The sequence below is a fragment of the Myotis lucifugus genome, unplaced genomic scaffold (genome assembly GCF_000147115.1).
Source record: "Myotis lucifugus unplaced genomic scaffold, Myoluc2.0 scaffold_23, whole genome shotgun sequence".
Classification (NCBI taxonomy): Eukaryota; Metazoa; Chordata; class Mammalia; order Chiroptera; family Vespertilionidae; genus Myotis; species Myotis lucifugus.
In genome coordinates, this window is record NW_005871071.1 from 7349798 (window position 1) to 7363168 (window position 13371).

The 13371-nt window shown below is 39.3% G+C and overlaps 1 protein-coding gene across 1 annotated transcript in view; it reads left to right on the forward strand.

Moving 5' to 3' along the window:
• The window catches only part of ATP8B4 (ATPase phospholipid transporting 8B4 (putative)), a 190693-nt gene that overhangs the window by 130582 nt on the left and 46740 nt on the right, over window positions 1-13371 (forward strand). Inside the window, exons 16-19 of the mRNA XM_023751673.1 lie at window positions 5654-5769; window positions 8775-8939; window positions 9700-9811; window positions 11969-12074. Of these exons, the coding sequence (XP_023607441.1) occupies window positions 5654-5769; window positions 8775-8939; window positions 9700-9811; window positions 11969-12074 (499 nt within the window). The remainder of the gene's footprint in view (window positions 1-5653; window positions 5770-8774; window positions 8940-9699; window positions 9812-11968; window positions 12075-13371) is intronic.

The window sequence follows — 13371 nt, forward strand, 5'->3', positions numbered from 1 at the left end:
CCTCCCTGCCTCCCTGCCTCCCTCCCTCCCTCTCTCCCTCCCTTCTTCCTTCCCTCCCTCCTTTATGCCCCTAGGTTAGTGGTTCTCTAACTTTACCTCCCATCAGAACCACCAGGAGAGCTTGTAAAAACAGATTGCTGGGCCTCAGTCCCAGAGTTTCTAATTCGGTAGGTTTGGGGTGGGGCCTAAACATTTCCAGGTCTAATAAGCTCCCGCATTATGCCAATACTGGTACTGCTGGTCAGGGGACCATAGTTTGGGGACCACTTCTCTGGACTAATAGATCATCAAATACTACTCCTTACGTTCCCAAGAGCTGTGTGAAGCGTTTCTGAAACCTGTCTCCTTTGCTACTCTCTCCACTCAGGGCTCAGCATCTCTCGCCTTATCTATAGAATCCTCAGTGATTCACACTGTTTCTTTTGAAAATTAGCCTCAAAACCTCCTTTTATTGTAAACGCCTTCTTTCCTTTTCCCTTATTTTCCAGTACCATGGCTTTAGTCATGTCTCTCATCACTGCTTGCTTGTATTATTGCAAAATCTTCAAAATTCTTCCTCCTTAAAGTAATCCTCTATGCTGACCTCAGGGCATTCTTACTAAAACATTGGGCGGATTTTGCCATCACTCTCTTAAAAAACCTTGGTGGCTTCGTAGAATTTAAAGGATAAAGTCCTTAGGATGTCCTTCAAGATTATTTGCAGTCTGACTGCAATCTGATTTTTCTTCCACTTCTCCAAATTTTGTGCTCCAACTTACTACTCTTCACCATTCCTGGCGTGCATTGTGCACTTTCACACCCTTTGTGTGTGCTATTTCCCCTGCCTAGAACTCTCCTTTTCTCTACTTCTTTCTTAAAAAACTCCTACTCACCTGGTAATGTCCAATTCAAATGCTACCTGTTCTCTCAATTCTTTTCCTGCTCTCCAAATAACTGTATTCTCCTTTGTTATCCTGAGCCCCTTGTTCATAACATGAGTGTGATACCAGTCCCACAAGAATCATGACTTTCCCAGTTGTTGGAGTGTGTACTACCTGAAGGCAGGTGCTATGCATTCATTTTGCCTTAGTCTTTGTTTTTTTTTAATACTATTCTTTAAAAAATATTTTTATTGATTTTTAGAGAGAAAGGAAAGGAGAGGGAGAGAGAGAAACATCAATATGAGACCAAAACATCGTTGGGCTGCCTCCTGCATGCCCCCTACTGGGGATTGAGCCTGCAACCCAGGCATATCCCTGATTGGGTTTCAAACCGGCAACCTTTTGGTGCAACCACTGAGCCACACTGGCCAGGGCATGCCTTAGTCTTAAACTGCCCAGAGCCAAGCACAGAGCTTAGCACACAGTAGGTTTTCTACAAATGTTTGTTAAATAAAACTTAACCCAATACTTTGTAACTTTTGAATATCCTGATCCTCATATTAAATCACTTTCTACTGTGGAAAACATATGTGTTTATGTAATTGTAGTGTTTTTGGTCTTTAACTACTGGAAACGAGCCCTAGAAGATGGCTCTCAGCAGGTCAAAACTAAACATCATCTGAGGATGTTTATTTTTATATTTTTAACAACAGGTTTTAGGCGGTTATCAGTGATGTTCCCAATGAGCACAGATGCTGCTGCTTTAAGTGTCAACCTAATGCGGTATCAGTGGGAGCTATCTTCTATTTACAGCTTCAGGGGAGGTGTTATTGATGTTGGGTTGGCCCAGAACTGGCTCTGAGGGTGTTGACAAAAACCTAAGATTGCTACACAGGGAAACTTTTGGCTTTTCTCCAGCATCAGTCACATTACAGGCTGTGGAGAAATCACAGCCTGACCACAAACATCAGATGTTTGCTGTAATGGGTCCCATATGAAGAAAGGTAATGTTCCACCACAGAACGCATGGAGGCCTGAGGGCTTTATTTTGGTTCTGTGTGGCTTGTAATCTGGCGGACTTTGAAAGAGAGGCTGCACAAGGGTAGAAAAGTCTCTGTTTGATAACAAGGCAAAAACAACGCCGGTCTCATGGTTGTCAGTGGGGACAACACCCTGATGTGAAGGCTCAGACATCTGCTATGTTTCTCCTCCTCTGCCTCCTTTTCCTCCTTTTTCTTCTTCATTCTCCTTCTTCTTCCTCTTCTGTTCTTCCCCTTCTTCTCCTCCTTCTCATTCTTTTTCTTCTCCCCCCTTTTGCCTATCATTTATTGAACCACAATTGTATACCAGTAGAACTTTCATTCTGGAACAAGACCCCTGATTTAATTTAGAGATATGTAAATAAAAATGGATTTCTATAGAGACTTATGTAGAGGGTTTATAATCCACTATGTTGATAAACATATAAATCTCATTATGTAGTTTTAGAAGCACAAACTCAACTAATTATGTAAATAAAAATACAGAGATAAAGTTCAAAGACAGTTATAGTAGAGGCTAGTCTAGTGGCAGGTAATCATTAAAGAAGAATACATTATAATAGCTCCTTGAAAAGCCCTTACAAGGTCCTTAGATAAGGGTTGCTCAACTCTAAACTGTTCAATGCTTATCAGTAAAAATCATATTGCCATATGTCAGGCATTTCTCCGTGTGAATGTATGAACAGCCACCCAACTGAGATGCAAAGCAGAATTATTGATCACCCTTCACAGTGCTGCTATTGCATTTACTCTTACAGCATACACCTGCAACTGTTTCTGACCTTTGTCTTCCCTTTACAGTGGGGCCTTGACTTAGGAGTTTAATTCGTTCCGAGACCGAGCTCATTAAGGAGCTCGTTAACTCAAATTACTCTATCAACTCAATGCAAAAAATCGGCTGAGAGACAGCTGGTATCTCAAAAAACTCGTTAGTCGGGACACTCGTAAATCAAGGTCCCACTGTATGTCACAAAGCCATAGCTGCTGCTCTCAATAAATTTTACATCATTATAATTCAACTCAATTAAGCAAAGATTTATTAAGTGCTTACCATGTTCCAAGGACTTGAAGCTAAGGAGAAGGTGGAATTAAAATATGTTCTGTGTGGAAGCATGGAGGAGAAGATGGTAGAGCAGGGCAGGAAACAGGCTGGAAAGGGGCAGATCTGGATGACCCCTGATTATGCTATGTTAAGGAATCACACCTCATCTAAGGTTAGAGGGAAGCTGTTGCAGGTTTCTGAACATTAGTGGGAAGATGATTCTGTCTGGATTACAGAAGAGTCTGGGGGAAGCAGGACTGGAAAGAGTAAAACCATGTAGGTTAATGTGATAATCTAGGCCAGAGAGGTGACAGAGAGAAATTCATGACTTCAATTGGATGTGTGGGTGTGAAGGGGGACAGCTGAATGGTGGCCAGATATCTGATTTGGAGATTAAGTGAACGATGAGTCTGGCTATTGAATCTGGGGATATAGAAGCAGTAGCTAGTTATTGAAGGAAGATAATGTGTCCATTAGAGGGGCCAATGCTGGGTTAGGAGACAGCATCAGAGATGGAACATCTTTATTGAATCAGAAAATTGTACAGCTGAAAAGGACCTTAGAAGTTAGATTTTTTAAAAACATCTCCTTTTCACATGTAGAAACTGTGAAACAAGGAGATGGTAAGGAATTTGTGCAAATCACAATGGGTTTGTGATTTCCCTAGACAAGTGGGTCTCAATGTGTCGTCTGGGGAACCCTAGGAAACCTGGAGTGTTTTTCAGAGGATGCACAAGGACAAAACTATTGTCATAATAATACTAATGTCTTTTTCACTCTTTCTGTACTGAGTATACTATGGAGTTTTACAAAGGCCACTTGCTGTGTAATATCACAACAGATTGAATGCAGAAGCAGATATGAAAACCCAACTGTCTCCTATTAGGCCAGACACTAAAGGGACCTATAACCATGTAAAACAATGCACTCCCCAAATTAAATTTTATTGTTTTGGAAAAATATAGTTCTAGTTCATAGAAATGTTATTTATGTAATAGGTTTATTATTATAATAATGATCATTATAGTAATATATAGTGTCATAAGACTATTAATATAATAAAATTTCTCAGTATTAATTTCTAACATGGTAAATATTGATAGAACCCATATAAAAAGCTCTTTGGAGTCCTCATGAAATTTTAAGAGGATAAAGGAATTTTGAGACCCAAAAGTTTGAGAACGGATGTCCTAGTCTGGACTATCAAAAATGGTCACAGAGAAGTCCCACTGGCAAAGGTAGGGTATACACACTTTGCTTTCATAGCTCTGGCGATGTGAGGAAATAATTATTTGGGAAACTATCAAATTGGATTGTTATAAAAGTAAGAGGAAGCCTTTTCTAGGATTAAATGTCTGAGGACCCCTGAATTAGATAAATTGCATATATATTTTCTCTCTTTCCCTCTAATATGGGCAATTAAAGCCAGAGTGTACGAAAACTGCATGAGTTATGGCAACTAGAAAATCTGACCAAGGATCTTAGAAGAATGATGAACCTAGACAAGTCTCAGTACAGAATCATTTCCAGGGTGCGTTAGATCTATCCAAGCCAGGGGGAAACTAGAACTGATTAATGTTAACTAAGTGTCATTAGAGGTGAGAGGGAAAAACAATTATTGTACAATGATATTTGTATTTCTTTAAATCAAGTGGCAAATTTTGAGTCCTATTAAATTAATAGTAATCCATACTTATGTTCATCTGTTTTGAGGCATTCTATCTTTAGGGGAAAGATATCATTGAACGGAAACATGTATAATCTATGGCTCAATGAAGCTTGGTGAGGATCCATGTGTTCAGACCATGAAGTTGTGACCCAGGCAGTTGTCTTGAATTGTAGGCAGTTCCTGGAAGGAAATACATTGCCATGCCATCCATTCATTCATTTACTCATTCAGTAAATAAGCAAGTGCCTAGTATATGCCAAGCTGTAAAGCTAAGCCTACAAAGGTAGGCCAAGTATTCTGCAGTTTAAAAACAGACTTGTCTGACAGTAACATGTGGAACATCGGAGGGAGGATTAGGTATTGGAGATGAGGGGAGCCTAGTGAAGGCTGTCCTTCCCAAACCTGGGGGCAGGTTAAAGACCCAGCCATACTAATAAATACTTCCAGTGGGAAGAAGGTAGAAACTTGGATTTTGAAAGCCCCCTGTGAGGCATGCTTACAGCCAGGATTGTGACTCAAGAAAGAACCACCAAGAATTAAAAAGCTTTTCCAAGGAGTAAAGGGGTAAAGAAATATGTTAGCAAGGGCTGAGAACTAATGCATAAAACATTGGTTTGAAGGGCTTGAATTCCATATGGAGATCATTTGGCATAACACTGACAGTTAGTTGATTCCTACTATAGGTCTTAAATTTCACACCAGGAGAGAGGAAATCAAGCTCCCAATTCTGCTCAATATAAATGTATCAACCCTTTGGAAACAGTAAGCAAGGAAAATAGGAAGGCCATACACATCAGAACAAAAACACTTGTTTCTGAGTTTGGGAAATCAAAGGATTCCAATAGATGAAATATTTCTAAGTTAATAAAACAGGAATAAAGCCAAGCAACCTAGATAGTGACCTTCTAACCAAAGACACTGAATATTTTACTACTGGCTGAAACATGCACATTTCCAAATTGCCTGGCTGGAGCCCTGGGAGAGCCTCATTTTGACAGATTTTATTGATTATCACCTACTTTCCAAACTTTTTTCTTTTCAGTTAGAAACCCGGAAGGACAGATAAAGCTTTATTCCAAAGGAGCAGACACGATTCTGTTTGAAAAACTTCATCTGTCCAATGAAGACCTTCTGGCTTTGACGTCAGACCATATCAGTGTAAGTGCCTCTGTTTTAAGGTTAGCACAATGGCCCTTTGGCCACTTGTTATGGTTAGGTCTTATTTTAAAAATATCAGCTAAATGATCTGACTTCTGAAATAAAAAACATGTGGAGAGTGGTTCCACAGGAAACTGTGCCAGCGAATGTCTGGAAACTGGCACGTGGCCCCACCCCCTGCCCCGCGAGAGTCTGGTTGGTCTCATCACAGGTGGATTAACACACAGCAGCTAAGAAGTAGCCCTTGAATGTGGGCTCCCCACCTCCGGCCAGGAGAAGGCTCAGACACTGGCTCTAACTCCCCTGCAGTTGGGGGCTGCTCCCCGTGGGAGATGGGACTGGATCAGGGAAGCAAACCTGGACAATTGCTTTCACCTGAGTTCCATTGTGTCTGGCACCAACAGAATCTCGTAGGATCATCATCAGTGAAAAGGTTAGGGTTGTGTTCACAGGGTGAGGGGAAAATAGTCTCTGTAGCCAATTTTCTCTTCCAGGGGTCTTTTTATTCAGGACATAAATCATGATGAGTCACTTATGTTCCCTGGGTTGAAGTTACCAATTGCATACATCCTGAAACTATGCATTATTTCCTTCCAAAGGTTTTCTGAAGAGAGCAGGGGTGATCTTTGGCAAACTTTTTTTTTTTAAAGTAAGATTCTATGAATTAAATATGAGCATTACCTGGTTTAAACCCAAAGTTCAAGCGTCTCTCTAGTATTTGCTTGAGGTTCTGTTTAACCCAGTATGAACTTTATGGGCAACTGGCCAAAACTCTCATTTCCTCACTGGTTTCTCTCCTTTAAACAATTATTGAGGATTCATGTTCTTTGTCAAGCCCTATATTTTATACAAAACATTCCCTGAATCTTTAAAAAAAACAAACAAACAAAATGAATAAAAAAACCTCTGCTTGACTCAAAGTTTAAAAAATGATGGTTTAGTAATATTGGGTACAAACATAGCTATTGTTTTTGTCTTTCCAATAGAGGATCCTTGATTTTCTTTTAATCTCTTCCAGAAGGCTGGCATGGTCTTTTTAATTTTTTTTTATGAGAACAACATTGGAATCATAAGTATCTAATTTTTGTCATTGCTCAAACACTAAGGCCCTGGATTTTCATACGTTTGCCTTTCATACTAAAATATAGGAAGCCTAATTTGGCCTTTTTGCATTTCTAGGCAAAAGAAAACTTTTTTTCAGGTAATATCAATTTGACTTGTTCTTTGCTTTCATTCACTTTATTCATTTGGACTTTCAAATTCTGAGGTTTTAAATTTATATTTAATTATTGATTCTGAATTGTTTAATGATAGGAAACAACCTTGCTCAAATGCTCATTTAGGATTCAATTTGTGTTTCATGTACTAATTAAATAACTTAAGTCATCTGTCCCTTTTTGTAATGTCTTCTTAGAGTTGATTCACTATTGTACAGAACAGAGAAGAATGCCCAGCGGGGTTGCAAGTTAAAGGCAAAGAAATGTTTGTGCGAGTTAAGAGGATAAAAGATGGTTACAACACAGTGACTCCATGTTCAGATCAGTAGGGGACCCCGTGTTGGTCCTGGAAGGCAGGGCTTATAAATGTGATTGCCATATCCAAACTGCTACCAACTGCCTACAAGATAAATTTGGAGAATTTTTCTCATGGTCTCTCTGGGCAGTCTGCACTGACTTTTTCTTTCCATTAACCTCATTAGGATGTGTCATGGTTTAACTGGTGTATGATCACAAACCTTTGTGTGTTGTGTAAGCCAAAACACATAGAGAAGATGTGCTCAACGGCAATGCCCAAAGGCAGAGAAATGGCTATAAAAACGCTTATAGTATACAGGCCCGTAAAATGACCACTGGAGGCCTAGGCAGAGTGGGAGGTTTTCAGCATTTCCCCAAAGCGATCTACATATGTTTCTAGCCACTTAGCAACTACCAGTCTCCTAATCTAAAAAGGTTTCCCTATTAGAAGAATAAAGCACCAGAAGTATCATTTAAGATTGTCAGTTTACTGAGACATGAAAGGAAAAGCATAATTCTCCCATTGATTTGACCTGTTATTAAACACTAACTCCATAGAAAACAGTTTAATAAAAAATAATTTTTAAAAACTAACCCTGACCTTATGGTGTCTTTAAAGTTTTAAAACATTTTTATTATATGTATATGTGTGTGTGTGTGTGTGTGTGTGTATATGTATATATATATATAAAATTTTTTTAAATTACAGGAGATCTAGAATGAAAAGTCAGCCTCCCCTTCTATTCCTCCTTCCCAGAAGCAAACATTTATATTGACTTCCTGCCTTTCTCTCCCCTTTCCCCCTAAGAGTTTTTATTATCACATAATCATAATTAATAGGTTTAAACTTCTATTACCTGACTAACATCTATTTATTCACCTATTATTGACTTTTAACTTTTTATTATGGAAAATTTTCAAGCACAAACAAAAGTAGGACTGAGTTAATTTTAGACATAGCTATATTATTAGGGGAATGTGACAAAATTCTGGTGAGCTGTCATGCTACAATCTCTTCAGAGAGCCTCTGCCTTTGATGTGAGAGCTATGGCTCCTCCAAGGGTCATTTTCTTTCCACTCAAAGCTGAGTGACACGGCCATGAAACAGGCTATGTTCCTCTCATTGCCAGGAGGGCTTCTTGCAGGCAGAGGATAGTTTGGAAACCAATATACACATGTTGGTTCAAATGGATATCTCAAGTCATGGGCACCGTTGATCACTCTCAACTAGGACACCTCAGCAGACATTTTAGATATCTTTTAGGGGGAAGGCTAGGTCCCCTGAATGTTTTAACTTAATAGAAATAAAATTCAAAATGCAAACATTGTCTCCTATTTTCAAGGAGATTAAAAAGTTGGAAGTCAGGATGGCCAAGTTATGTTCTTGATACAAAGTGAATTTGAGTGCAAAGCTTCTTACCCGTTATTGTTATTGTTCTTGCTATGATTATTGCTTTGGGGTGGTTCTTAAATCAATGTCTGCTCTGGCAGGAATTTGCAGGGGAAGGCCTTCGAACCCTGGCCATTGCATACAGAGATCTGGATGATAAGTACTTTAAAGAGTGGCATAAGATGCTTGAAGATGCAAATGCTGCCACAGATGAGAGGGATGAACGGATAGCTGGGCTGTATGAAGAAATTGAACGGGATTTGATGGTACGAGTTTAGAAGCATGATGGTTTGTGTTTATAGAAAGGACAGTATGTGTTTAGAGATCTAGGATAGGAATAATCCACTGGCTAAATCATCTTGCACACAGCGGATGTTACTTTTTCAAACATTTAATCATGTGTTATATGTTGGCTTTGAGTTTGCCATGTGTGAGAGCCTAGAGGATTATTTCGATTAGTTGTAGCTTATGTAATTGGAAGTCCCCTAGAGTGGACAATAGCAGACCTCCTATTGTTTGTCAACCTCTGGTATGCCATTGATGTTATTTTTCCCCCCTCCCTGCTTTATGATCCACCTTTTTAGAGCAGGAAACTTGCCAGGAAGAGTGGGAAGTTTTACAGCTCTGAGCCATCTTAGACCTGTGAGATTTTGATGATATCTGTGCTGCCCAGAGTATGAGAGTATCATTTATTCTAGAAACTACTCTTCCCTGAGGCCCCAGTGGCCAGGAAGCAGCTGGGGAGTTCTTAAGTCAGTACAAGCCCAAATGGCTTCTGATTGTTTGTGCTAACAGGATCTCTGCCAGTAGCTGGTGTTCCTATGAGTTGGCTTGATTAGAGAAACTCCTCTTGGGTCCTTCCCACCCCACCGCTGCACATAATAGGATGTTTACTATATCAACGCATCATACTTTCTGTCTTCAATTCGTGTTCCTTGACCTCTGAACTCTGTGATTGCAAGCTGTAAATGTTATGAATATTGTTTGCATGCATTAACATAAGGTATTCTCTATTTTTCAACAAAGCTTCTAGGTGCCACTGCTGTAGAAGACAAGTTACAAGAGGGTGTTATTGAAACGGTTTTAAGTTTATCACTAGCCAATATTAAGATCTGGGTCCTAACAGGAGACAAACAAGGTAATTTTAAAACAGATGTTTTGAACAGAGGGCAATAATTTATATGGTAAAATTTTAACTAATCAGAAAGTTTAATTAGATATGTGCCCAGTCCTCTATATAGGAAATAGTTGAAATACAAATAGGAAAGTTAATATAAGAACTTACTATTTAAAGATAAAAAAAATTAAGAAAATATCTTCTAGAGTATACCCTGGGGTCTGTTGAATTTCAGCTCAACTCACTTCTTCAATATAATAGTTAAACCTGTAGGCAACAGTGAAATTAAAAATGTTTACCTACAGGTTTATGTGAGCACTGCCTCCAATCAGGACTGAGACTTGAATAATAGTGAAGCAGGACATTAGAGATCTTAGGGTTACTCCTTTAGTTTCTTGATGCAATGAAGAAAGGGTTGGGGATCTTAGAGGAGGGAACAGGCTTTTGGGAGGCTCAGGGAAGCAACTGTTTATCAACTGGTATGTAAATATTTTGGTATTTTAACAACCACAACAGTTGTGCTAGAGTAACCTAGTTGAATTCCAAGCTTTCCCATGCAGTGGTAAATGGGAGCTGACCCACTTTCAGGCATGACAAAATGCCAAGTCATCAGAAAAGGAGTCATTATGTTCATAATTCTGTGCTTGTTAAGAAAGAAAAGGGGACCACTACATTTTGGATCTATTGCTAGCAGTAATGGTTAAAACAAAAATGCTTTTACGCTTGGTCCTCAGTAAACCAGAAACATTCAGTTAACTGGCGAATACATGTTTTTAAGATTCTATCTACCTGTAGATATTTTTAGAACATTTGAGGATTTTCAGATATGGTGAATCAGTTCTCTATATGTTCACCCAAATCACTGATCACAAAAATAAACAATAGAAAGTTGAGCTCTGTGGTGTGTTACTACAGACTTCCTGGAGTTTGATGTTGATCAGTGGGTATAGCTGCTCAATTAGTTATGAATATCCACAAGATTACTATTATTTAGCTTTAATTTCTGTGGTTTATACAAAGCACATGCTGAGATTTTATCAGTTGCCTTCCTTGACCTAGTACAGGCAAATCTAATGATTCCATGGAATTAGATAGAGCCTAAGAACTCAGAATTAGAATCAAATGACTTTATTGAAGATGGAAGGGTTACCTAACTATCCGAGGCTCCATTTCTATAAAATTGGAGGAAGGAATGCCCAACATCATGTAATTTTCCAGTTTTCTAGCAGCAGCAGTCCATTCACTTAATGGGAAAATGACCATGTTGCATGTAGGAGAACTATAAAAAATTTACAAGAGCATTTTTTGCTGTCCAACTGAACATTTTGTTGAGCTGTTTTTCAGTTTTCTTACTACAGAAGAATTGAAAATTGGCTAAGTTTAGTATTTCAGCTCTCCAAAGGTAGTATTTGGGACCTCTGGTAAAAACTATATGAGAAAATTGAGGATTCATAGATGTGGCTATGGATCCATGGAGTTAGCAATTGGTAAATTTGATCATGGGAGCCAGGGCTTTGAAATTCCCTCTGGGTCTCTTGCATTATCACCCATTATGCTCTCTCTGACATTAAGGGAGCCTATAAGCTACAAGAAAATACAGCAATGACTTCAAAACTTCTATAGAAAAAAACACACTTCTATATAAGTGTACTAGAGGCCGGGTGCATGAAATTCATGCATGGGTAGGGTCCCTAGGCCTGGCCGGTGATCAGGGCAGATTGAGGCCTTCTGGCTGCTGGCCGGGGGCCTCTTTTCCCTGGTTGCTGTCTGGGGCCTCCCTTCCCTAGCTGCTGGCTGCTGGCCAAGGCCTTCCTTCATTCTGTATCACCCCCTGGTGGTCAGCGCATGTCATAGTGAGCGATAGAACTCCCGGTCGAACTCCCACAGGGACACTTTGTATATTAGCCTTTTATATATATACTAGAGGCCTAGTGCATGAAATTCATGCACAGAAGGGTCCCTAGGCCTGGCCGGTGATCAGGGCCAATCGGGGCCTTCTGGCTGCCAGCCGGGGCCTCCCTTCATTCCGCACCAATCCCTGGTGGTCAGCGCACGTCACAGCGAGTGATTGAACTCCTGGTCGAACTCCCAAAGGGACAATTTGTATATTAGGCTTTTATATATATAGATAGATTATCAAGTAATGTTCTAACTGAAGTAGGCTTTATTTTGTATCAGAAACTGCCATCAACATTGGCTATGCCTGCAACATGCTGACTGATGACATGAATGAAGTGTTCATTATAGCAGGGAACACCGCAATGGAAGTCAGAGAAGAACTCAGGTAAGTGTTAAAGGAAGAAGGAAAGAGTGGAAAAGAGAGAGAGGGAAAAGGGAAGATCAGGTAGTTGAAAAAGTGGAAAGACACTATAGTTACCTATGGTCTTCATTTAATATAGAGCTCTTTCTTCATGTTTCCTAAAATTCTGTTCATTTTGGTCATAAACTAAGATAAGTTTGATATTAGTAGTGAGTTAATATCTTCAAGCCTCCAACATTTCCCAAGTATTCTTAATTTAATTTAACTTTTTTGTTAATCCTCATCCAAGGATTTTTTCCATTGATTTTTAGAGAGAGTGAAAGGGAAGCAGGGAGTGGGGGGGAGACACATAGAGAAACATCAATGTGAGAAAGACACATTGATTGGTTGCCTCCTGAAAGTTCCCTGACTGGGACTGGGGATCAAGCCTGCAAGTGAGGTATGTGCCCTTGACAGGAATTGAACCCACAACCCTCCAGGCCAATGCTCTATCCACTGAGCCAAACCAGACAGGGTTCCCAAGTATTTTTAGAAAATGATTTTCAATCATTTACATTGTTAGCCTTTAAAAGTATGCATTGGCGATTAACCTGTCAACTCTACATGATAATGAGTGATCAGTGTTACTGAGGGCACTTGTTAAAATACCAATTCTCTAGCTTTAAAATTAAGATTATTAAGAATTTAGATGGGCATACGACTTTGTATTTTAATAAGCACCTAGATGAAGCTTATGGTTAGATAAACTTGGAGATGGTGTGTAAAGTTGGGTAGTCTTTCAAGAAAGTAGACATTTTGATATAGCTGCTATTGAAATAGCATACCGTCCACCTGTGTAACCACTACATAGGACCAGAAAATGTATAAGTGGTGAAATTGAAGGTAAGAGTGGACAAACATTAAATTTTGAGAAATAGTATTTCTTATTTGTCAATTTATTTTTTGTTACTTTATTTGAAGAACATTTTATAAGTCTGCATAATTATTTTCCTAGCACTTCAAAAATGCTGTCCTATAACAATTTTTGTTTGTTGATGCTTATAGTAGCTTCTCTAAGTTCAACCCATTTTGGGTCTGACTAAATAGATTGTTGGCTTGGAGGCAAACTGCTTGCTGCTTGTTGTACTCTAGAGGGGGGCCTAACCTTCCCTCCACGGGACAGCGGTGCACTATGGGTTTCCTTAAGGTGTCTCCTTCATTAAACTTTTGTTCCTGAACCTTAGAAAGAAACGAAGTCTCAACCGTTAGCACCACTGACTAATATTTGTAAATCAAACCTCTCAACTTCTTCTACACTGCCTTTTCCCACCATAGGAAACTG